Below are 27,701 nucleotides of genomic sequence, written 5' to 3'. Positions count from 1 at the left end.
TTTACTCAAAGCCTTCCTTCCTGGCTACATACAAATAACTCAACCTGGCAGTCAGGGTGACAAGAGAGTGATCCCATTTTACCTTCCCAGTCATATTCTACTACTCCTTTTTATGTATTATATGTGCTGGTCAAACTGGAAGATAATATTCTAGCAATATCCTCTATGCTTTTCAACATCTTTCCTTAATCTTCTGCCCTTCCTACTATCTTAACATAATTGTCAATAAAAACTGTATCTATCCTTTCATGTCCATCTCAGTTACTACTGTCCAAATGGCAGTCTTTTTTGAACTTTCCCTAGCAACCCTTTGATTGCGCTCCAGTTGTCAAAATCTTCCTTCTAATGTAATTACTTCTGTATTATTTGACAAAATTTCCCCTGTTGGAATGTGAGTTTCTTGATGCCAAAAATCAGGGATGCAAACAGAACAAGGAAATACTTTCAGGCAGTGGGATCTTTATGTACAAAGACATGGAGGTGAGAGATACGTTAACTATTTAGGAACAACAAGTAATTAAGGATTCATGCTATAGAACTTGGTTTTAATATTAAGCATAATGAGAAGTTTTCCAAGGCTTTTAAGCAGTCTTCAAGTATTAATAAAAAAAGGAGGGGATGATAGGATTTGAACTACATAATAGTACAAAGAATTTACGGAAATAAGAATCAAGAGATTTGGTTTTTTGTCTTCTCTCCATGGGTCTTTCTGTGCTTGTTTTTTCATACTATGAAATTCAGTCACAGTGAGACGTATCCAAGAACTGTAGAAATATCTGGAAAATGAGTATGTGTGTATGGCAATGGGGGGGAAGTGTTTGTTTATGTAAACAATTCCAGGTTAAAAAGTCAAATATTACAGTGAAAAAATTGGACCTTATTGTATTTGAAATCTGAAATGTCTCTCTGACTTACAATGATTCTGCTAAATGTTTAAACTTACTGACTAAAAAGAGTTGAGAGCCTTTAATTCAATCATTTAGATATGTGTCAAAGCTCCTCTCCCCTCTCTACTCATACTTCTAACTTTTCTTGGGTTTCTTTGCTGCTAGGTAATTCAATTCCAATGAAATATCTTGTCGGTTAAAGAATTTGATCCTGGATGGATGTACCTTAGGGCACGACCAAGTTCAGATTTCTAGTATTTAATTTACTCCCAGGAAGTGGTTTAGGTATTAGATAAGTGTACTTCAAGGCATTGAGGAAATGGAATGCCACAATAAACACCTCTTCTGTTAGTTCTCACTTGCATTCATCTCAAATCTGGACACATGAGCGAACAGGGGCTAAGCATCGTGGTGGGAAGGTAAGACAGCTGCAAGATAAACATGGAACATTTCCCAAGTGAATCAATTTTACTGGTTTACTTTAAAAAGACTAAAACCCAAAATACTATGGAATTAAAAGTAGCATCCATATTTTTAAAGGTAAAACGCATTGCCTCAAGAAAACGGTGTGTGTTTGTTTTCACCTGAGCACCCAAACTTTACTCTTTATAGCAATTTTGATGGAAAAGATTGAGAGTTATTCCTTTTAGTAATTGTCAGCTCAAAAATATTTAAACTATTTATGAAAATTATAAAATATTATCATATATTAAACTCTCTCTCAACACAAATTAAGAGGAGAGCTCTAGATGCTTATTTTCTGTGATGATGCACCTGTCCAGATTTCTCTGAATCTGCCAAGGGCTCAGTGATATTTAAGCATAGGTTATTGTTAATTAATATATACTTTTCTGTTTTTCTAATAACCTCATGTGGAGCTGATCAAGAATGTGACTAGGAAACTGGAATTTTAATCCAGCTAATCTCTTTAAATTATACCTATTCTGTTGTTTATGTGTGCTTCATGCCATTTCAAAATAAGCATTTTAACTTAGACTCAGGATGTCATGGTCGTCCCATGATGCATTTTTTGAAATGCAAATTCTTTATAGTACAATGGGAAGCCTTTAGTAGGTTATCACAAAAGCTTTGCCCATCTGTTTCAATTATGATTTCATTTATGTTTCTTCTTCTTAATAAAAATAGTGGCATGTCTCACACTCTTATGGGGAAAATTATAATGTTGTCCAATGCAATACCTTAGTGAACTCATTTTTTCTTTTAACGAGACTTATGTGCTACAAATAGGGTTTTCTAAAATAATTAGAGGATGTCAAGAGTTCACAAATTTTGTTTGAATTTAATCCATTGTAAAATGGAACATGCAATGTGATTTAGTTATTAGAATCTTTGTTCTGAGATAATACAACTCTCCTTTATTCTATGGATTTTGATATTGATTTAAGCCAACACTCACCGCACACCAATATTCATATCTGAAGTTTCTTTAATACCAGAGACTGAGCATGTTATCTTTTTTATTGTTTTCAGGCAGAGAGTTGTTAAATGGTCATATATTTTCTTGCATGCGTTTTGATGATTGAGATTACTTTTAGAATTAGTGCATTTTAGAGCTGAACATCGAAGAAGTTTGAGAGAAAGCGGCATCCCAATGCCAGATATTGTACTGTCAGAAGTCTCACACGGTGATATTCACCTTGAAGGACTCACCAAGAACTTGCTTTTATGTGTCTTAGAGTTTGTTAGTCGTCAGAAATGCCGATGTAACTATACTGGTTCTGCTAAGTATTTTTGTAGCAAATCACAGAACTGTTCTGAATGACATAAAAGAAATTCTTGGTCTCAGCTTCAGCTATCACTCAAGATTCTAAGCAGTCTACCCATATTTCCATAATCATCTCTCTTAACCATTAACCATATCAGATTTTTTAAAAGTTGACTTTTTTCCTCCTTTCTACTTCACTGAAATAATAAAAATTGGTTTTTTTTCAACATCTGGCCATCAAATTAACAAAGCTACCTGTTGCTGTGCCTAGGCTTTCCTCCTTTCTTCCTCTTAAAATGAAAGTTTTGTCTTACCTACAGTCTAAGGACAATCCTTTTATTTTGCTTTAGATCTCAAATCCTTCACACTTTCTGGATTCTCGAGGAACTCATTATATCAATTACCTTTTCTTTTTCCTGTATCCTAACTTTACTATGTACTGAATTAGTTTTGGAAGCACTTAAATATGTGTTAAGTTATCTCTTTTTCTCCGTACAAACAACTAGGCTCTTTTATTCACGCACTTCCTTCTCTGTCCCTCCCCTTTAAAACCAAACTTCTAGAAAGAGATAGCTACACTAACTACTACTTCTTCATCTGATGATAAGTTACTACAAACATTTCACTAAACCCACCACTACTTCACTAAACCTACTCTCTTAGCATTATTTAAATGTTAACTACTACCTTCTTGTTAGAAGTCTTCTCAGGTATTTATCCAACCACTCTAATTACTTCCTCTCAGTCTCTTTTGTAGATTCCTCTTCATCCATCCAATCTTTAAATGCTGATTTCCTCTGTGTTCTCTTCTAAAGTTCAAATAATAACTATACTCTGGACATTCCAAGCTATACATTTACAGCTCAGAAGCCTACTCTATATTTCAGACGTATTTATCCACTAGCCTGCTTAAATATCACTACATGGTCATCTTACCAATACGCTAAGTGAATTCTGTCATCATTTCTATTAATCCTGTTCCTCCTGCTGTGTTCTTTTGTTTATTGAACAACACCAATGTTCACCAAATGGTCCAGATAAACCAAAAATTGAGTACTACATTTGACTACTCATTCACCTTTGCCGCCCTCCTCTATTTAGCCATCAGATCCTAAGGATTCTACCTCCTGAAGAGCTCTCATATGTAGCTACTCTAAATCAAGCTACTATCAGTTCTCTTCTGGATTTGCCACAACCCCTCTGCAAATTGGTATTTTCCCTCTAGTCATGGCTTTATTCTCGCTGTCTTCATTTCCAAGTTCTCTGTACTGGAGTTAGTGTTATCATTCTAAAATCCAAATCTGATTCTTTCATTTTGTAAGTTAAATCTTTGCTATTGGAAGCGATTATTAGAGATTTGTATGCAAGTCAAAACTCAGAACAAGAAGAGCTGTTTGACTTCACAAGCCTAAACTCATTATTCCCTCCAAAGTGCATCCACAAGTTGAGCAATGCTTCTTCTTCCATATTTTCTAGGCTTGCAAGGATGAGCTCTATCACTCCCCAGCCCCATGTTTTAATGAATATATCCATTTTTAAATATGTTTATACTGTCAGTCATCAAATCTAGCCAATGTAGAAACCGTATTTCTTATCTTGTCTATGAGATTTAAATAGGTAGTGTAATTCTCTGAAAGAAATCTTATTTATCTTAATTCTAAATTTGCATCAAGTTTCTTTGTGTTCTTTCCCCAAGTACTGCTTGTAAATATAACCTTATAAATCACTTTAATCATACCTTTTTTGTAACGTATGAAGACATTGAATCCCAGAGAAATTAATAGACTTGTCCAAAGCAAAGCAAAGCAAGTTCCACTATATATTGATACATATCTAAACATGTAACCAAAGTTTATTAGTACTTTGAGTCCTTTCTATGTGGTAGGTGTACTTCTTTTTAAGTTAGAATATTCCTGCATTTTTTTATGCTTTCTACTTAATTGTGAAAAGAGGATAAATGCAACCATTTGAAAAATACAAAAAAGTAGTGTACCCTATTGCACAATTTTTATAAGGATAACTGTAAAAATTCAGCACATCACCAACTTCTTAATTCTGTTATAAAATGAATTTTTTCTCTGTGACTGCAAAAAATTTTCACTGTTTGTTCTCAATTTTCAGTGATTTAGTTTGTCAGTTTTCAGATACAGCTAAATTATCTAATATTTTTTAGAGTGCCTTTTCTCTCCAGAAAAACACAATGTTTAATAGTGAAAATGAATACTATTTAAAATCTAAGTTTCTGTACATTCAGTAAGATGAAAATTATGTGAAGTGGAAGGTAATTTAGATTTGAGAAAACTTTCCTCTATCATCTTATCAGTAGTCTCCAAAGAAAATATGATACATATGAGGGTAATATCAGATTGTTTTGAAAAGTAAACCATGAATATCTTTTTAAAAAAAGTTTGGATGTTACCTGTCCTTAGTATTATACAGGAAAAAAAAAATAAGACTCAAGAAACTAGATACTGTGCTGAGAAGTAGAAGAATATGTGCTCTGCTGTCTGGCATTAATTATGCTGAATCTCTATTTCTCTTTTTTGTTTTAAAATAAAGGAGGAAATATATGTCGAGCGGATGAGTTCCTTTGCAATAATTCCCTTTGCAAACTGCATTTCTGGGTTTGTGATGGAGAAGACGACTGTGGAGACAACTCTGATGAAGCCCCTGATATGTGTGGTATGACATTTCACGTGGCTCTAGGGTGTACTTTCATCTCCTGATCTAATGCACCGGCGTGAATCAATAAAGTGGTGAGGTGAACCACAAATTCTACCATCCTGGGGTTAGGTAGATAAAGTGTAACCACAGATACAGCTTTTGTTCAAGTAATAAAGGAGATTACCCTGTTCAAAGTTTATGACTTTATAGAGAGCCCTCCTAAATCTGAACTTGCACATGTCAACACTCTTCAAAAGATAGATTATGGTCTGTCTGCGAGGATTTAGGGCTGTTGACCTTTTGAATTGAGTAAGTTTCATGTAAGGACTTTGGCTTCACACCAAATTGGTGCTTTAGGCTAAAAAAAAATTTTGATAGATAAGTATATGGAAAGAAATGTGAATAATAAAATCATGTAGTTCCGCAAGTCACCTTCTACTGAGACTGGGGTTGTTTGAAAAGACAGTCTTTGGAGGGTGTTATCTGTAGGTACAACTGATGAGAGATATAACTAAGTTTCATTTTCAGTTCATATACAGAATCTTACAGAGGTGACTCTAGAGAACCACCAGAGATTATTTTTTTCTGAATCATAATTCATGAAGAAATATGAGTTTAACTGCCACTATTAAGCCAGAAACTATTCTTTTTATAAACAGTGTTTTTTGTATTCTCTACTCCAGCACAAAACTAGTGAGTGGAATAGGACATGTTTGGTAACTAATTAACCATAGGGAGCTCCGGAGACACTCCCCAGGACCACTTACAGAGCGAAGAAGTGATTCTCGGTGACACGCCACACAGCCACCGGAAAACTTGTAAAATACATCCAGTTTGATTCTCTGAATGTTTCTGCATTCCCCTCAGTCATCAGAATCAATATTGAGTCAAGCTATTATGTGCCAGAAGACTATGGGATTAAAAAGAATGAACAGCACATGGTTCTCTTTGACAAGGAGATCTTATTCTGCTTGGACAAATAGTAATTTCCATCCACGGTATTTCAGGCAATGCTAGAATTAAGTAAAAGGTACAGACAAGAGAGAGGGGAATAAGATGAAATCTGCCTAACAGGGAATTCAGAAAGCTACAATTTTGAAAGATCTAGACTAAAAGGCACCATAGACGTAGTGAATGGCATGAGAAAAATGATCTGTTCACTAAATTAATAAATATTTATTAAACTAGAGACCATGATTATTCTGGGGAATATGATGCTGAGAGAAACAAACATGGACCCTGACTACACATAGCTGAGAATCTAGTAGAAGAGTGGAAGAGTGATACGAATGATCACGAAAATATATAGTCACAAACTATGGTACATGCACTGAAGAAAAAATATAGTAAGTTATAAAAGTATAGAAAAGGAGATTTTATTTAATCTTGGGTTATGGGAAATAACATTTGAGTTGAGGCTTGAGAAATATATAGCTGCCATGTAGGTGGTAGGTGAAAGGAATGGTGGAGGTGGACGCTGCAACATTTTAGGCAAAGGAGTTGATGTAGAAAAGCCCTGAGGCAGAGCAAACCATAGCTTTCTGGAGGAACTGAAAGATCCAACGTGCCTGGAGAGTAGAGCAAGTTAGCTATTGGTTTAGGATGAAACTGCGGAGTCAGGAGAGATAACTGGAACCTTGTGAGTCTTAGTAGGGATTTTAAAATTTAGACTGACAGCAATTAAATATACTAAAGGGTTTTAAGCAGAGGAGGCACATGGTCATATTTACATATTACGAATATTGGATATAGAAGGCAAGGCTAGTTAAGACAGTTGCAGTGTTCCAGGCAAGCTATGCTGTTAGCTTGGATTAAGATAATGACAGTACATGATGGCAAAGATTTGAAGGTGATTTAAAAGGCAAAATAAATTGGATTAAATAATGGACTGGATGTAGTGGGTGAAAGAAAAGAAGTTGCCAAGTATAATTTATAGGATGTTTTTGCTTGCACATTTGAACCGATGAGGAACGTAGGAAGAAGAACAATTTTGCAGGTAAAGATTAGAAGCCTGGTTTGAGTTGCGTTTGAGGAGACATTCAAATAGAGATTTCAAGTAAGCTTAGATGTTTGATTCCAGAGCTTAAAGAGTTGGTCTAGAGTTATAAATTTGAAAGTCAACATAAAATACAGTAATAAATATTACAGAACTTGTAAGATTTAGGCTGGGCGGGAGTAGAGCATAAGACAAGAAGAGGATTAAAATAGAATATTGAGGGACACTAAACACTAAATAAAAATAAGTAACCAGAAGAGACTCAAACGAGTGACCACAAAAGAATTAGGGGGGAAAAAGTATGGCAAAAGAAATACCAAGGTAATACAATGTTCCTAGAAAGACGGAATGGTTCCTGAAGAGGCAAGGGGAAAATGAGTTTCAAAGCAGGTGAAGAAATTAGTTTTAGATAAGGGTGGTGACCCTTTCTCTGTTATTAAAATATATTGAAATGAGTCGATAGACTATATGTAGATGCAGATGGATGTGCAATTATTTAATAAAATGTTAATAAATTTCCAATCTTTTTATTTTTGCTTTTTTGTGTGTATGAGGAAGACTGGTTCTGAGCTAAAATCTGTTGCCAGTCTTCCTCTTTTTGCTTGAGGAAGACTGTCACTGAGGCAACATTTATGCCAATCTTCCTCTATTTTATGTGGGATGCTGCCACAGCATGACTTGACATGTGGTTCTAGGTCTACAGCTGGGATCCAAACCCAGGAACCCCCGGCCGCTGAAGCGGAGTGCGTGAACTTAACCACTACGCTACTGTGCCAGCCCCTATTTTTACTTTTTTATGTGTGCAATAGAAAACATGGTCATATATAGAATGTGGAAGGTTGGTGTTGTAGGGATGTTTGAAAAAAATGCAGATTTTAATCATTATTGCAAAGGGTAAGAAAGTGATAGTGGCTAGATCTCTCTCTATATATAGAATTTCCAAATAGTGTTCAGGCCCCATCTGGCATTGATAAATATTCGTATTTCTGGTATGAGTTGGACTTGCGGTATGATCATGTGCAACATTCATGGGCTTTCCGGATGCAGACATTGGAATAGCAGATGGTTTTGTTCATCTAGGTTTGGGGTTTTGCTAAATAAGTAAGAAGAAAAGAGAAAAGGGCCAGAGAATCCAAATTATTTGGTGAAAGTGAATTTCTAAAAGAGTGCTTAGAACGGTGTCCAATATATAATAGGTTACCAATAAATATTTATTGAATGAGTAAATTAAAAGATGAAACATGGAATCTAATGTCAACAGAGAGAGAAGTAAACACAAAAAGTTGTTGGTGAATAGGAAAAAAATAGACCTATCAATGGGCTAAACTTTTAGCTAAAGCTAAAGAAAGGTCTTATTCAGATTGGTTGAATTAAAAAGTTGGAAAAGTAGGAGATTGTGGTCAGAATTTAGAGCATTCAAATTAGTGGCTTTGTAAATGAAGCAATCATAGGAAATAGCAAATCCAGATGCACCCATGTGTATCAGCTAGTGTTCTTATCTGCAAGCAACAGGAAGTGTCATTAGCTGAATGAAGAAGAAAATTTTGTTGAAATTTACCAATGTTCACAACCTTCCAGTAGAGTGGGTGGTGTAGGTGAATTAGTGTAAAAGGACATTGGGTCTGAGAAACTCAAGGAGCTAAGAGGTGTGGTTATTGTTTGGTTTGCTCAAGTGGATGTTGAAGCCATCTAGGATGCTGGAATGAATTTGGAGAGAAATAGCTATGAGGGAAGGTGCTGCAGTCTTTAGTGAATTGGTGAGGCGGTAATGTTTACAAGTTGATGAGAAAATAGCAATAAGGAAGAGGTATAATCAAATGCCTGGCCCTCAAAATAGCATTTTTGTTTTTAGTTTATTTAAAAACATAGAATGTGAAGATTTGGTCCTGACGTTCTGGGAGCTGTAATAGGAAACTAAGATCTCATCAGACATGAGATAACATGAGGTTTGAGCAATTTAACAGACGTTCCTAAAAGATCTAAAGGGGAGGAACTGTGCTTGGAGTGAGAACCAGATTTCAATTAAAACAAGGAGTTCAGGCCAGAAGGAATCTGGCAGATTTAAGGAGGTAGTAAAGTGGTATTGCTAGAATATTGAGAGTGACAAGGGATGAGTCTGTAGGAGTGGCATGGACAAGGTAATGATGTCTATTATGCCATGTAAGGTATCTTGAATTTTATTCTAAAAATGGTGGATAACTATAGAAGAGATGGTCAGATTAATGTCGTAGGTGGATTGTTCTTGTGGCTTTGGAGGATCTTAGGTTGGGCAATGAAACTGAGAGATTTAGGATTCTATAGCATTCATCTCTGTAAAAGATAATGAAGACCTGAGCTATTGTGATTGTAACTGGTATGTATGGAGACAAGAGGGCAAGTTTGGGGATGATATCAACTGGACCTGACTAATAACAGTTGAAGGTCAATGATAGGGATGCATTTAGAAGAATTCCAGACTTGTGGCTATGATGTGCCCCTCCCTGAACTATGGAGATAAGACAAAGCTTATGTTTGGGGAGAAGGGATTCATGGGGAAAATGGTAAAGAATTGAGCTTAGAATTTGTTGAATTTGAAATTCCTGAGATGTTGTCCTATAATTAATTGTGAGATGATAGAATTAGCAAATTGAAACAAGATATAGTGTCAAGTAAGTCCATGAGAATCTCTAAGCAGAGAATTCAACAGTGAGAACATCAGAGACCAATACCAGCCCCTTGGAGTTTTCCACATGTGAGCATGAAGAATCATTGGAGATGTTTGCTACTTCAGCAGTGGACGTCTTCAGATTCGATGGTGATGGAAAGCACAACTGTAAAATTCCCTGGCTTTCATTGTTGTCTCTTTAAATCTCACATACATACACATAGACATACACAAAAATTAAAAACAAATAGCTCAGATGACCTTATTTGCCTTAGATATGTATCTACACATTTGTTTACAAAGACAGAGAATAAGAAATATAGCTATAGTATTTGGGGGACTTTTTTTTCACTGGATGAATTATTTTCAATTTGGGGCCAGCAACATATGCTTGCTCAAGCTCTATTCTGTGTGAAATTGCTCTTTCAGGTAGCTAAGTGTCCTGTCATGTTGTATAAAACACAGGCATAAATTAATTTGGCACACCAGGTAAAGTCAGCTAAAATAAGGCATCTGGAAAGGAGACCATGAAGTTTGGCTCTTTTTCTTACTTCATTCAACATTTCAACGATACACTGTTTTCTGCAGTTAGTATAAATAACTAGAATCATAGATTCTATTATCACACATTTTTCTAGTATCTAAATCTAGGCAATTTCCACAGAAAAAGATATTCAGAAAACCCAGATTATGGATTTGAAAAGAAAGAAAGAAAAAGGAAGACAAAAAAGGATCGTTCTTCATATGTCAGTGTACTCAAAGGAGCTGCTTTGGTTTTTCTTTTTTTTCAGTCAAATTTCTTTGCCCACCCACAAGACCTCACAGATGCAGAAATAACAGAATATGCCTGCAGCCTGAGCAAAGGTGCAATGGGATTGATGACTGTGGGGACAGCTCAGATGAAGATCACTGTGGTGGTAAATCCATTTAATGTGAAATCACTGATTCAGTGACAGCTACAAGACAATATGATTTTAGAGCTCAAAAACTAAAAAAATATATTGTCCATGTGACAAGTCTGAGGGTATTTTTTTCAGGCACTTGATCTTCTGACAGGGTACGAAAATAATCTGCTAACATTTCATTTGCATAATAGAGCTGTGCAGCTTTATCTAGAATCTCTACTAGTCTGTAAATCTCTGTTGATTATAGGCACTTTATTCTAGAAAATACTGCATGAGAGAAACAACATAGTGGTTTAAAAATGTTCTCTGTTAAATAACTCCTGGAAGGGAGAGGACTTATATAGATAGATTATACGTATGGGTACCCAATCCCTTTTTTACAATTCCGAAATTAACAAAACTCTTAAAATTGAAGGATTTACTGAAGTATGTGGCAAAATCATTTGGTGACAAACCCTGACTTGAACTGACCCGAGGCAGTTTGTATTACTTTTCTTTTGTGTGTGTGTGTGTAAGATTGGCCCTGAGCTAGCATCTGTTGCTAATCTTCCTCTTTTTGCTTGAGGAAGATTGTTGCTGAGCTAACATCTGTGCCAATCTTCCTCTACTTTATGAGGGATGCTGCCACAGCGTGGCTTGATGAGCAGTGCTAGGTCCATGCCCAGGACCCCAAACTGTGAATCCCAGGCTGCTGAAGCAGAGCATATGAACTTTAACCACTACACCACCAGACTGGCCCCTACATTGTTTTTTAAAAAATCCCACTTAGAGGGAATATTCAAACATTTTTCTCTGGAAATACGGTGTTGTTTATTATAGGATAAATATATTGTTATTTTTCTAAAAATCCAAAATTTAAGAATTTTTTTAATTTGTCCCCAAGAGCGTCAAGTAAAGGATTGTGGACCCATGCTTTTAATAGCATTTAGTAAAATCTTAAACCAGTTCAATAACTTTGTTTTGATTCTGTGAAGCACTAAGTATTTTTTAATGACTCTATAGGTAAGCTTCCATATAAAGCAAGACCTTGTAAAAAAGATGAGTTTGCTTGCAGTAATAGAAAATGTATCCCCATGGACCTGCAGTGTGATCAACTTGATGACTGTGGAGATGGTTCAGATGAACAAGGCTGCAGAATAAGTGAGTTTATTTCCTGTTAAACAAGGTGCAGCGACACATAAGTCCAGTTTCTGCTTCCACGTGACAAATTTTCTTTACTGCTGTGAGAAACGATTACTTTTCAAAATGTGCTTAAGTAATACCTTGTTTTTAAGCCTTTGCCAAAGCAACTTCAGAACATCACTCAAATTACTATCAGGAAGTGTGAGGTAGGAAAGGGTGATTTTGCAATGAGTACCATTCAGCTACTCTTGTTAGCTGAAGCTGAAAACTCAATATCCAAGTACCAACTTTGATGTCAACAAAGAAACCTATATCCCTTAATATTTTATTTTATAAAATATAAATTTAGCATTCTTTGAATTTTACAAACAGTGATATTTGGTTGAAAGATGGTAAATGTCTTAATAATTTATTCAGTGTTGTAAAATTTTAATCTATTGCTGAGTTATTCTTAAAGAAGACATCATTATTTTATTCATGAAGAGTGCTTTGATACTTGCATTGTTAGACCTTAATTGTTAATAATTTTGTGTTTAATGCTTGATATGTGATTTTCCACATTAAGAAAAGTAATTAAACTTATGACCCTACATTCAGATTACTTATAAAAGTCACAAAATAATTCCTTCTTTTAGGTCTTTTGTTTTTTCTCATTTATTCATCTAAGTTGTTCCTCACTGGATAATGGAGAAATACTCACCAGGATATGGCCCCATGTGTCTTAACCATGGTGTAGTTCCACTGCCATATTTTAGTTAATTATGAAATATTCAAGAGTCAGTGAGAACTAATAATGGTTACAATTCTGATCATTAAAGTTCTCTTATTTCTGAATAATTTGATTTGTTTAAGTAAAATAGAATTAATTCAATGTTACCTCTTTAACAATATCCCTCTCATTTATTTGCATTCTAAAATGTTTTGCTAAATGAGATAAAGCAATGAAATTGCAGCTACTATGCTGGAAATTACAAATATCACATCGTCTGTCCTAACTTGTGTTGCAGCCCATGACCATTGGGGCATGTTACACACTTGAATGTTGCTTCTCCCATGTATATCCAGCCTAAAAAAGTTTGAGAACTGATGATTCAGCATATTTGCTTGATAACATGGTAGTACCCTTGATTGAGTTCCTGAATACTAAGTTTAGGTTAGCAATAAATGCCCACATCTCTGTGTAGCTTCTAGGAAATGTTTTGGTTCTTAGAGAAGGATGTAGTACTCATACTTCCTATCATTGTAAAGATAGCCTGTCGTTAGAACCATTGACTCTTGACTTCCTTTTAGAACATGGTGTAACTCCATAACAGCTGTAAATATCAGCTGTGGGCAGCTGGATCTAAACTATATTCAGTGTAAATGAGTTCAGTTTTTATCTGCTTCTAAACCATTATAAGAAATGACGGCTTACATGAAGAGAAGACCATAATCATATGAATTCAAAAAGAGTTATTTACGGAATAATAAACATAATTTCAAATTAAGAAAAAAATGAACTTCCCCTTCAGGAATTAGAATTATATTAGTTTTGATGATATTTTTAAATCCTAGCTCCTGCTGAATATACCTGTGAAGATAATGTGAATCCATGTGGAGATGATGCATATTGTAATCAAATAAAAACATCTGTTTTCTGTCGCTGTAAGCCTGGATTTCAGAGAAACATGAAAAACAGACAGTGTGAAGGTACAGTACATTTCCTCAACAGCTTGCTCTTAAATCTTTAGGTTATAAAAGACTCCCAAGGCTGCTAAACTGTGAGATGACAGGAGATTGATTTTCATCAAAACGCCGTGTATCTATGGGGTACCTTTTACTTATGAGAGTGAAAGTCCCTGGGGTCAAAAGCCTGTTTGTATTGCTAAGCTAATGCTGCCTCTACAAAGTCTTTTCTATAGTAGATTCAGACCTGCAGGAGTTCCAATTGTATTGTTACAATTCTGTTTTGAAATGCAAATAGCAAAATTGCTGGTTCAGGAACTATTGGAGAATTAGAGGCACTTCATGAAAAACTATGTTTGCGATGACCCACTTCTCTTGAGTTGTGGCATTTGCAATACTGCAATAGATAATTTACTTTTAGAGAATTGTGGGCTTTTGTCCTAACACCATGTCTCAAACAGTGCTTTATATGATCAAGAGTGTCTTCTAAAATTCAAAGATGGAATATAAATAAATCTCTGTCAACTTACTTGAGATCATTTAAAAATTGAGCATGTAGGATAGCCAGAATCTTATAGTAAGTTATACGCAAATATAATTTACATCAGGTCTTTAATTATAGAGCCATGAAATACAGACCTATATGCACTTTCTGCCAGTTTCTCCACTAAGATTGATATTCTTGTGGTTAGAGCCAAACCTAAATTGTCTAAATTGGCTTATCCAGGATAAATTCTAGTTGTAAAATACTTTCACTTACCAGCTTCCTTTCTACTATATCTTTATATTATTCTTGGGTAAAGAAAAGTGATTTTACATAGTGTCAATCAAAATGGAAATATTGAAATAAATTAATTATACTCACCCACAAGGGGAAGAAGTGTATCCACGTTGTATTTATGTATATTTTGAGTTATATGCTTGTTTGGATTATTCATGACTTTTAATTTCTCCGTTAAGATGGAATGCTGAAAACTGGCAACCTAAGGTTTCTCTTTTTTAATAAAAAAGCAAATTATTTCTCAAGACTAAACTATTTCTTCTTTCTCAGAGACTTTCTATCAATTGCATATAAACACACACAATTTCTTTAAGATTTTAATTTCAAATAGCATTAATTTTCTAGTAGTTATTTGTGAATAGTGGGCTCTCTTTCCTGTGTATACCTACTAAATTTAGAAATCTTGCTCTCAGATTTTCTTTATTTTTAATTATATTTCATGGTAAATAAAACCTGCAAGCTACACTCATTTTAAATTGCTATGAATCCAGTATTTTTGTTGTAGAAATAAGCACCTTCTGCACACTAGTAAAATTTGTATGTTTATTTAATAAATGAAATTTTTATAGTAAGGAAAAGCAGTGTGACTTGGTATTGAGAAGGAGAAAGACATTACCTTGATTTCTAACCCAAAGAATTTAAATTTGTTTGTGCCCTTCCTATATGTAGCCGGAACACAGCATGAGAAATCACTATTTGATGTTAAAGCCAAAATACTTCAGTTAGGATATCTAAAGGGAAGAAAACTTAAAGGGAACAGCAGAAGAGAAGTAGAAATGGATTAATAATTGCTGAGTACCAGGCACTGTTTTAGGTCTTGGACACGTGTGAGATTCCTCCATCCTCTTCAGAAGCCCCTGATGCAGGCATTATTATAGAGATGAGGAGAAAATCGTGACTCTCGCAAATATGGGGCCATGTGAGGGAGCTGAGATTTTATTCAATCATGCAGATTTTTGCTTATTTTAATTCAATATCAAAGGGGAGCCATACTAACAAATAACTCCCTGTTCAACGTTACTGTCACCAAACAAAAATAGTTATTGTAATAATTTTTGGTGGCTAAGTTCTGATAACATGTATTTTACTTTATCCCTGGCATGGTATTCATTAACAAGCAATTACAGTTTTCTGTATCTCTTCACATTTCACTCAAACAGAAATCAATTGTCATGAGAGTGCTCAGGTTTGCCTCAGACAAGGTAACATAGTAGAGACAATAAAATCAGAAAGCCAGAGTTTAAGTCTTGGCACTGTCATTTACAAGTGTCACAGGGAAAGTTCTTATCTCTACATTTGAGGCTTTGGAAGACAGTTGAGTGTGAAACAAAAGATAATTATTACTGCTGTACTTATCCTTAAATTCCCTAATTCAAGGCAAGGATTTATCTCACAGATTTATTACATAATTAGGGCAATTATAAGTGATAAAAGGGTCAGAAGTATTATGGTGATTGAAGGCAACAGTAGAGGAGGAAAACAGAGACAGAGTAGAGAATTCACCAGAATCACCTGAACTCAATCCCAGTCCTGCTTCAGCCATTAAAATTAGAGGCGTGTGCTAAGCCACAGAATATTGCCTGTGATTTATTTATTTATTACTTATGATTTATATATATTTATTAATATATAGGCATTCAAGGATCTTTTGTTATTGTCATTGGTTTGTTTAATTCACATAGCCCTTGTTGTTACATAGTAACTTCATATTTATGAAGCCAGAAGTGTGTTAGAGGTGGATCCATATCTTCATTCTTTGCCAGGAGTTATGCAAAATGTTGGTGATAAAAAATTAATAATTTATACCCTCAAGGGGCTGACAGTCAAGTAGTGGATATGAATATATGACCACATGTATGAAATGTAGTATAAACAATGCTATAAGAGAGAGACACCAAGTTAGCAAACAGTGGACAAACTATGGGATGGATAGTCACTACTATGCATTGGTGGAGACCAAAGAAGTCTTCACTTCAAGGCAGATCTTGAGAAATGAGTAGAAATTCTCTAGGTAAATGTGGGTAAAGACATTATCTTCATGTGTTGCTTAACGATGGGGATACATTCTGAGAAATGTGTCATTAGGTGATTTCATCCTTATATGAACATCATAGAGTGTACTTACACAAACCTAGATGGCATAGCCTGCTACACACCTAGGCTATATAGTACTAATCTTATGAGACCACTGTCTTATATGCAGTCCATCACTGGCCAAAACATCATTACATAGTACGTAGGGCATGGCTGTATAGGACAAAGGAATGGCATATGACATGTGTGAAGTTACGGAGGCGGGTAATCAGAAATGAGTTTAAAAGGGAACTTCAAGAAGTGTTTGAGTGAATGAAAGTACTAGCGAAGCTTGAAATGAATATTTCAATGTGTTAAGTGGATTAACAAGCAATGTACAAATAATTGATGAATTATTATAGTGAAACTATTGTGAAAAAACTGTTATGGCCTGAAAATATGACGCAGTAAATCACAGACTTAAGAGTTTGAAAAGACAATGAAAGAGATAGGAATAAGAAGTTGAAGGACGAAAAATAAATTTGTCTTTTTTGAAGTGTGGAAAGAATGGAAGTGCTAATTGGGGGTATGATTATGATATTTTGAGCTCTTCTTTTCTAGACCTTAATGAATGTTTGGTATTTGGCACATGTTCCCACCAATGTATAAATATGGAAGGATCATATAAATGTGTATGTGACCAGAATTTCCAAGAAAGAAATAACACCTGCATAGCAAAAGGTAAGGTTATAACTGTTATTTCCAATGCTACTATAATTTCACTATAAACATCTCACAGGGAACAAAATGTTTCATATTGCATTTTAGCAATATCTTCATACCTGATACTATAAAATAAATCTCTTTAACACTGATTAATTTGACCAACTGACTTGTTATCATTCTTAACTAATCTAATCTGGCATAGTTTATAGACATGACTGTCAAATACATAGTTACTGTTAAAATAACTTTTGTGTTTGAAACAATGTGTCAGAAGATGGTAAAAGTGTAAAGGCCAGTGTGATAGTCAAAGTATAAAGTATCTTTCATGTGGCTTGCTGGCAGTATATTTGAGAAACTGTTATACCATTGTGATAAAAATAACAGCTTAAAGGCTAGCATTATAGGGAGAATGGAATTTTGAGTAAGGATTTAAAAGGTTTTAAAATAAAGGCAAGAGCCAGCCCTGATGGCATAGTCATTAAAGTTTAGCACACTCCTCCACTTCATAAACCTGGGTTCGGTTCCCAGGCATGGAACCACACCACTCGTCTGTCAGTAGCCATGCTGCAGTGGCAGCTCACATAGAAAAAGTAGAAGGACCTGGAACTGGAACATATAGCTATGTAGTGGGGCTTTGGGAGGAAAAAAAAGAGAGGAAGATTAGCAACGGATGTTGGCTTAGGGGGAATCCTTCCCAGCAAAAAATAAAATCACGCTTTCAGATTCAGACCTCCTCCACTTAGGAATATCACTTTAAAAAAATTAAATGACAGGAGTGTATTTTGGGCTTTTTAAAATGTGGATTTTAATACTTATAAGTTTTTACTAAATAATGTTATAACAAATATTGTTAGTTACAGGGCATGATTGGACAATGTTAATAAGATAGTTATTACAAGAGGAAATCAACGTGCTGTAGTGGATTAAGGATGGGCTACAGAGTTAGATGTATGTGTATTTGAATCCCAGCATTGCACCTTTCTGACTGTGTGGCCTCAGGGAACTTATTAAAGCCTCTAAGCCTCAGTTCTTCATCTGTAAAATGAGAATACTAATACCTACTTTCAGTGGTTGTCGTATGAAGAGGTGATAATTGTGAAAGGCTTAACACAGTGCCTGCCAAATAGTGAACATGCACTAAGTGAGAGCTATTAAGACTGTAGAGCTGAACTACACTTCATTGAGTATTACCATTTTTAAAAAATGTTTAGGTGCTATATATGTAATTCAATCTTTCTTTATGGTTTCATTAATATTTTAATTAATATTTTGTAGGATTCACTTGAGGGTACTGAATTGTATTGTAGGTGTCAAAACTTTAAGCTAGAGAGTTCTGCTTAGCAAGATTCTAGATAATATTGAGATTATGGCACTTTAATGCAATAAATACTGATATATTTTTATAAGAATTTAAAAAACATCTAAAATATACGAATATTGGAAGAAGAAGATTATTCATCTTTTATCTTCATTTCTTAGCCTTAGGCAATGATCACTCAGGTGCATAAACTAACTGCTCAGATATAGCATCTGAATATTGAGAATGAAAGCATTAGAACACAATGCATTGCAACCAAATAGAACCTCTCTTCATAAAGAGGATATCTACTACAAGTACCTAAGTTCTAGCCATAAGGCAAACTTTGCCCTAGGAAAACCTACATCAATAACTTAGAAATGCTTAGGTAAGTCTGTATTAGACATAAGTCATGAAGATTAAAAGATGATATAAAGTTGGTTGATTTTTATTGAGCAAGAAACTGTGTTAAGAATAACAATTCAAGATAATTTAGAAGTACAATCATTGCTTTTACATTAGTTGAAATTTACTTTATTTTTGTATTTTATTATAATAATCTCCAGGCTCTGAAGATCAAGTTCTCTACATTGCTAATGACACTGATATCCTGGGTTTTATATATCCATTCAACTACAGTGGCGATCATCAACAAATTTCTCATATTGAGCATAATTCAAGGATAACAGGGATGGATGTATATTTTCAAAGAGATATGATTATTTGGAGTACTCAGTTTAATCCAGGAGGAATTTTCTACAAAAGGATCCGTAGCAGAGAAAAAAGGCAAGCAAACAGTGGCCTGATTGTAAGTAAATAACATTGAATATTTGAAGGCACATATTTTCCCACTTCCTTGTGTTTTTTTAATCTGTCAATCACAATATCTGATTATAGGAGGTAATTAATATTTTCATTGATTCCTCCCAATATTCTTCTTATATAGAAATAAAGCATTTTCGTACTCATTTATTCCCATAGCTGCATATAATTTAATTGCATGACATTGTTTTTGTTTTAATGCATTTGCCTTAATTATATAAAAATCCTAATGAATAATAAATACCTAACATTTATAAAACATTTTATATTTTATAGTGTTTAACAATATGTTGTGAACATGAGGTTTTTTAAATCATGAGATGAGACTGGGAACCATTACTTTGTTTTGACATTAGAAAATACACTGCCAAAAATATGCAGGGAAATTGTTTCATTTTTAACAATATCAGATATATACTTCTCTTCTAAGTCAAGAGATCAACTCAATAGTGTAACCATTTCTTCTGACTTCTAATAACTGAATTTCCAGGAACATTCAAAACAGAGACATATTGTTTGCTGGTATATGATGGACATGTTGATTATCATGGTTATTCCTTTTGAGAAAAATAAGCCAGAACATTTCTTTAGATTTGTGGTTGTAGACAAACCTTTTTTGTTTTAGGGCATGACAATTTACTGTGTATTTTATATTTTGAAGTAATCTGAGGGAAAAATGACAGATAAATACTGACTTTTGTAGGGCTTGGCCCATTCCCATACAACCAGAAAGTCAAATGCTATCACAGTAGGTATAATTGAAGCTTTGTATTTGAAAATAATCAGAGGTACCTGTCTGGAAGTCTTCACTACCTTTTCGGTGGCATCTACTATAAATATTTGAACTACATGAATACCATTTGATAGAAATCTGGAATATATTTTTATCAGTAGTGGATAGCAATAAACTGGTTTTAAAAGAAGCTATTTTAGCTTTCAAATTCAGGTTAGATTAAATTAACAGTGAGTAAAAATCCATATGTGTCAGAGTTGTTTCTTCAACTCCTTCTTCCCCAAACACCGTGTTGCACAGTAGCTTTAGTTCTGCTAACAGCAGTTCTAGGACAGAGCCAAGAAATTTCGTAGATCGTGCTGCCCTCCTTCACTCACATATAACCTTCTTGCTCTCTCTCAGACCAATCCGCTGACTCAGAGTCTTAGATAGCTTTAGCTTTCTTTGTCTCTAAAATACAAGCATACATTGCAAAAACATTGCTTCAATGGCACCATTTTGTCTCTTATTAATAAAGTGGTAAAGAGTATATACCATGGAATTACACTGCTTGGGTTTGAATCTTTTCCCGTTGCTTCCTAGCCTTTTAGCTCTCTGTGCTCTCTATTTCATGAGGTTTTAGTGAGGAATACACACAAAGCACAAATACATATATTATATGTATATTAGTGTTTAAGAGTTCTTGGCACATAGTAAGTACTATAGAGATGCTTGCTATTAACAGTATGATGATGGCAATGAAGATGATAATGATGTTAATGATGATGATTGGCAAGATAATCTTCTCTATGATCCATATTATCACATTGAAAATTATTTGCAACTTACTCTTGTCTGAATTTTATAGTGCTAAAAATACTCATGTGTTTAATTAATTTTGATACAATTTTTCAATGAAAATGATTTGATAATTGTTAAAATTTTGCCCTTAGGGAGATTGATAATATACAATCAGTGGTCTCAGACTTTAGTCAGAAGCCAAATTTGCTTAGTATTTGATAACTAAGTTTTTAATCTTATACACACATATATAAATGTATATATTATACTTGTGTTATATACTTATTTACATGTATATATTTACATATTTTAATCTTTAGTTTCATTAATGTGCTATAAAATCTTTCATAACCAAGGACAAAGCTATTGATTTGCCTTTTCCTAATAAAGTATGAAACTTCATTTAGTTTTTTAGTGGTAATGATTACTTGTGTTGTAGCACGTAGATCTTTTGTTTGTTTTTATCTTTCTTTCCTTGAACCCACCCATGACTAACAGTGTTCACTAGGAAAAAAAGTAGGTAACAGTAGGGTACATTTTCTAGGAACATATCATAGCCAACTAAATATTGTGATTATAAGGTTGGAACCTGTGAACCATAAGTTTTAGCATCATGATCTAAGCCATTAAGGATTCCATAGAAATTCCAACCAATACATTATAAACAAAAACACTTAAGGCTACACTGATGATGGCAATTATTTAACTTTGTTTCCTAAATCTTTTTGTAATCCTGATATCTCAATATTATAACTATGGAATAAATCCATTCTTACGTCCTTAATTTAGTGAGCAGTGTGCTTTTTAGAGCAATTAAATGACTTATCTATGACCATGCAGCTATAATGTGACAACATTTAGACTTTGACTTGAAAAACCTGTCTCATCTCTGAGTCTCAGCTTACTTATCTGAAAAACAACTACAGTATTGAAGTAGACAACTTCTAAAATCCTTTCCAGAGAGTAAATATATACGATTTCCAAGAGATGTGTGACATAGTATATGTCTATCTAGTTATTACCTGGACAGTTGTGTATTTATTCCTCTGAAATCCATTTTGTGTATAAAGTTCTGATTTTCTACCTTTATGAATTACTCTGCCATGTGTAGTATTTGCTCTTTTAATAGTCACCATCTAGTCATCTATTAGTTTAATGGGCATGCAGTCTATTTCATCTTCTAAGTCTTGACACAAATATTAAACGATACTAACCTGAGAATTCCCCACCCCTTAGAAAATGAAACTCAAGATTTTTCGTTAAGCTGAATATGGAACATTGATTTCTACCTCTGAATCAATAAGCAAAAGAAAGAAAAATACACAAATCAAGCTATGGATACTTTAGTAATAACTCTGTTATCAGTGAACCAAGTGGAAGATGTTAGCCATGTGATAGCAGGATGTCTTGAAAGCAAATTTACAAATATTTTGGAATATTTCTATCCCAGTAAAGGGCAGGAAACATTGTATTAGAAATCAGAAGAAGAATATTACTCAGAAAACTAAATGTTAGCTCAAGTCCATTGCAGAGGAAGGTAATTTTCAATATAATCTTTTTTTGGAAGTCGTGAAGGGAATACTGTTCTATAATTTGTGAAAATGGTTTGAATACTAATTATGATTACAAATTTAAATTTCAAATGTAGACCCAGTTATTTATGGATGGAAATGCTTCTGATTTTCTAACCCCTTGGGCTATACAAATTGGATGGATTTTTTTCCTTTGAGAAAATTAAATAATTTAAAACTTAAAAGACTGACATGATTCAATCTATATGTAAAGCATAATGAGATTTCTGAATTTGTATTTTAGTAATCAGAACAGAATATGAAAGCATTATGCAACAATTGTACATACTTTCTGGCAATTTATCATTTCTAGTATGAAATGCTGTATAGCAAAATACATGCTAGCAAACACTATGAAGTAAGTCAATGCTTGGAAAAATGGAAATGACTTTAGAAATATAGATTCGATTTTTACCATTAAAGAGCTGTATAGTCCTGAGCAAAACAAATGGTTGATCTGATCTAATTGATTTTGAGAAATGAATATGATGCACCGTTTTTGACATACTCTCTATGGGGCAATAAAGAATGTTTAGAATTATCATGCTTAAAATTTTTTTTTTGTCAATATTCATACTTTTTTACAAAAAGTTGATTAGGGCATTTTTTTTTCCTGAAAAACTTTATCCAATTTAGTTATCTTTACTAGCTTTCAATGTTTAATTGGAGTCCTAGCTAAAAACCTCACACCAATGTATGGGTCTTGTGTATATGAAACACACACATGCATGTGAGTGTGTAGGTATGCATATGTACCCACACATAAGCATGTGTTTGTGTGTGTGTGTGTGTGTGTACACAAATTTTAGCATAAACTTCAAGGTCTTGTTTCAGGACATTTGGTAAAAATTGATAGTTTCTGTTTTCATTCTTTTCAATTTCTTTTCTTCCTTATTATAAATTTATAATAACCATTATAGCTCTAAATTGAAACTGTCTCTACTTGCTTAGCAAGAATACTTTTAAAACCATGTGAGTTCATTCAAACTAGTCAACTATAATCATTTATTATAATTACTTTGGAAAAAATCTAAAGCTATCAGATTCTTCATTGCTATTTTGCGGCTTGATTGTTGTTGATTACATAAGACAGGCACTCACTGTTACATGCTGATTAGAGTTAAATGGTTCTGTAATAGTGGTGATCAATATTCAAAACTTTACTGAACATAAATCTTATGATTATTATATAAAACATGATTCTATAATTGATAATTCTGAGAAAATTATTGATCAGGCTTTATAGCATTTTAAGGTGAGCCAGTCAAGTTTTATCTCTCATGCTCAAAGCTTTATTTAAAGACTTCTGTTTGTTAGGTTTAGTGCTGGGTTCTCATGATATAATAATGACAACACAGAGTCCTGTTTTCGTGAAGTTTATATTCTGGGAGAAAAACAAAGTCAAATAAACTCATAGATAAATCCAAAAAATTTTAACTTTGAAAAGTGTATCGAAGGAAATAAGTAATGGACTAAGAAAAAACTCAGCTGTCATAAGTCTTCTTTGGACACGATGATCAGTAAAGTAAAGGCCCATTTGAAGAGAGGAGGTTTGAGTTAAGACCTAAGAAATGAGATGGAAGTAATGTCATCTTATTTATATCTAGGACAGCTATTCTACTTTTTATAGAGAATGGACTTGGTGGAAAAAAGGCTGGAACGGGAGACTACATAGGAGGATTGTGCACCGTTGGAAATGGCGGTCGGTTGCACTACTGTAGGCTCAGTGAAACAGAAGGGAGTGAATGGAAGTCTAACTAAAAATGTTGGCAAATAGAATGAGTGCAGAAAATGAGGATAAGAAGGACTTGAGAATGATACCTAGATTTCTGGATTGTACAAATTAATGGATACTGAGTTTGAGAAACTGTGGATTCAGTTTTAGTCATGTTAAGTCTAAGATGGCTATAAGAGATCCAAGTGAGATGTCAAGTAGTCAGTGGTGTATTCAAGGCTTAAGCTAAGGTCTCTGGACTAGAGATATATATTAAGGAATAGAAGACTAGAGGAGATATCTAAAACCATGAATCCAGGTTAGATTACCAGGGAGAGAGTACAGGGGAAGTGAAAAAGAACTGGAACCAAGCTCTGAAACCAAATTAAAATGATGACAAGGAGTGGCCAGTGCATTAGGAGAAAACAAGAAAATGTAGAGTCACAGAAACTAAGAGAAAAGAGCATTTTAAGAAAGAGATTGGAGTTATATTTCTAGTGTGCTGCTGAAAGATCAAGTAAATGAGGACAAAGAAGTGTTCAATAAACTTGGTGACAGATTCATTAAGGACCTTGGCTAATGCGGAGGGTACATGGAGAAAGCAGACATGAGAGAGTATTGGTGATTCTATATCAGTAGTTCTCACCTTGGCATGGTCTCTCATCCCAGGGACATTTGGTAATGTCTTGAGATAGTTTTGCTTTTCACAACTGGGGAATGCTGCCGTCACCTGGGAGAAGAAGCCAGGGATGCCCTACAATGCATAGGGTAGTCCCTCACAACAAAGAATTATCCTGACTGAAATATCAATAGTGCTAGAGTTGAGAAACCTTTCTCTACGTAGTAATAGAATCAGCATCTCCAGTCAAGCTTTAAGTAGATCTTTTGGTTTGTTATATCATTTTATGTGATAATAATCCTGAAATACAAAATGGTTCTAAGGTGAATCACCAATGTAGTTATTCTTTTATTGTTCTCTTGTTTTCTTTTCTGAACTTCTCAGTCTCTATTGCTAGATTCCTTTCTCCTTCTCTCTTAGTATTGGAATGCTTCCAGGCTCAGACCTTGATCCTCTGCTTTCTATCTTTCCTCACTTGTTGTAGAGTTCATATAGTTTCATAGTTTAACATACATCCACAATCTAACATTACCTAATTGATTTCAGGCTCTGTCCATCTGCTTACCTACTTTGCTTTTCCTTTTGGATGTCTAAAAAAATTTCTAAAGTAGCATGCCTAAAAATAAACCTCTCATATGATCCACAAAATCTACTTCCCAAATCTCATTTAATGGCAACTCCATTTCCCAGAAACTCAAAGTAAAAGCCTTGAAATCATAGTTGACCCCTCTCCTTCTCTCATGACTCCAAAATCAGGCAATATGATTGAATTACCTTCGAGATATGTCGAGGAGCTTGCTACCTTACATCAGCTTTACTGCAAGTATCCAGTTTTGAATCACCACCATATTTCTTTTGAATTAGTGCAATAACCTCTTGACCTGTCTTCTTGCTTGCCTTCTTAATCACAACACCATACCCAGAATGCTTCTTCTAAAACATAAATTAAATCACATCACATCTCTGATCAAAAATATCCAGTGTTTCCCTACCACAAAAGATGTAGTTCTCACAATGTCTTACAAAGCCTTACAAGATCTCACCTCTTGTTAATTCTATGACTTTATCTCCCAATACTATCCCTCTTATTCACTCCTTTGGGAAGCTTTACTATTTCTGAAACCCATAAGTACCTACAAATATAAGGCCTTTTTTTGTGTATGAGGAAGCTTGTTGCTGAGCTAACATCTGTGCCAATCTTCCTCTCTTTTGCATGGGATGCTGCCATAGTGTGGCTTGACAAGTGGTGCTAGGTCTGTTCCCAGGATCCAAACCTGTGAACCACAGGCTGCTAAAGCAGAGCAGGTATAGTTAACCACTATCCCACTGGGCTGGCCCCTATAAGGCCTTTTGTGAAATGTTCTCTTGGCCTAAAATATTCTTCAGCTGGATATCCTCCATGACTCAAGTCCTCAACTCCTTCAAGTCTTTGCTCAAATGTCATCTTCTTATTGATAATTGCAGTCTATTACCCTACGCCCATCCTGGTATCCTCAATGTCCTGCTCTTTTTTTATTCCCATAGTACTTATCTTTGTTAAATTGCCATATATTTTACTCATGTGTTATTTTTATTATCTAATGTTTACTTCACCTTGCTATAAGTAAATTCCCAGATGGCAGGTATTTTTGCTGTATTCGCCACAACTGTAACCCTAATATCTAGAACAAGGCCCTTCATAAAGTAGGTACTTAATTTTTTTAATAAATTAGAAGCAATAAGTTAATTGAAAATACACGACAATAGTATATTATCTTGAAAATTATCATTTGTAAGTTATTCTTCTCATCCTTGGTATTCAACTCATCGAAAGTTCCAATATTTTTATCTGCAGATATATCCCGTTTTTGTCCACTTTTGTCTCTCAAAAACATAGTTTAAACTTCCACACTCTTCCTTTTGGCGTCTGTTGAGTAAATCTCTGATTTTCCTGTAATCACTTTTGGTCCCCAGTCCTAAGCCATCCTCCACATCATAGCCAAAATAATCTTAAAACATTAATCTGATCATCATATCTCCCTACTTAAATCTTTCTAATGGATTTCTATTGAAAAATCATTGGTTTACAAGCCTCTCCATGACATTGAGCCTCATCTCCCACCACACCCCTCCTACTTCCTTACACACCTATGAACATAACACGTATCCACCCATGTCACATTTTGTTCTAGCCATAAATAGAACATATTTTATTCCTAAGAAGGCAATTTCTCTTCATTTCGGAATCTATACATGTTATTTCTTCTGCCTCCTCTAATTATCCTGATGAACCAAAACTCTTTTATTAAGAAGATGTCACTTTCATCTTTGTTACTGTCATTGAGATTGGGCTTGGTCTTGTTTAAGCATTGAAGATCTCAGCCTAGATAATGTATTTCAGGTCTTCCAAAAGGCCTAATTGAACCAATTGTTACTATTTGAAAGGACAGGCTCACAGAAAGATTGACTATCATCTAAAGAATATCAAGTTTATGTCCAGGAAGTAGCCTACAGGGTGACCTCATTATTATTCTAGGATCTGTTTAGGCTTGGAAATTGGATTGTTAGTTTATCTTGGAAGTAATAGGACAGTAGGAAACTAATTTTAATGAAGCTGGCAAGAAAATGACATATAAAACTGAGAATTTCATATATTTACAAACACACATACATATACACACATATTCATAATCTGAATGAATTTGATGAATGAGAGGCATTGCACCATAAGAGCCCAATGCATGTGTACATATTCATATATATATGTATATACATACACATGTACCTCACCGCTACGTAGACTGAATATTCCTGTTCATCCGCAAGATGCTCACCTAATGATTCTGGAGACACACTATCAACCTTTGCTTCTTGGGTCTGCCCGATGGCCCAGTGGTTAAGTTCATATGCTCTGCTTTGGCAGCCCAGGGTTTTGCCAGTTTGGATCCTGGGCACAGACATGGCACCTCTTATCAAGCCACGCTGAGGCGGTGTCCCACATAGCACAATCAGAAGAGCCTACAACTAGAATATGCAACTATGTATTCGGGGGCTTTG

At 34.6% G+C, this 27,701-nt stretch overlaps 1 protein-coding gene across 4 annotated transcripts in view; it reads left to right on the top strand.

Moving 5' to 3' along the window:
* Positions 1-27,701, top strand: part of LRP1B (LDL receptor related protein 1B) — a 1,824,397-nt gene that overhangs the window by 1,689,711 nt on the left and 106,985 nt on the right. For all 4 annotated transcript variants that reach the window (XM_070241833.1, XM_023622537.2, XM_023622536.2 and 1 more), the window contains 6 exons: positions 5,173-5,295; positions 10,709-10,834; positions 11,825-11,962; positions 13,499-13,633; positions 17,025-17,144; positions 18,993-19,234. In XM_070241833.1, coding sequence (XP_070097934.1) covers positions 5,173-5,295; positions 10,709-10,834; positions 11,825-11,962; positions 13,499-13,633; positions 17,025-17,144; positions 18,993-19,234 — 884 coding nt within the window. The remainder of the gene's footprint in view (positions 1-5,172; positions 5,296-10,708; positions 10,835-11,824; positions 11,963-13,498; positions 13,634-17,024; positions 17,145-18,992; positions 19,235-27,701) is intronic.

Source organism: Equus caballus, chromosome 18 (genome assembly GCF_041296265.1).
Source record: "Equus caballus isolate H_3958 breed thoroughbred chromosome 18, TB-T2T, whole genome shotgun sequence".
Lineage (NCBI taxonomy): Eukaryota > Metazoa > Chordata > Mammalia > Perissodactyla > Equidae > Equus > Equus caballus.
This window is presented reverse-complemented; position numbering and strand designations above follow the sequence as displayed.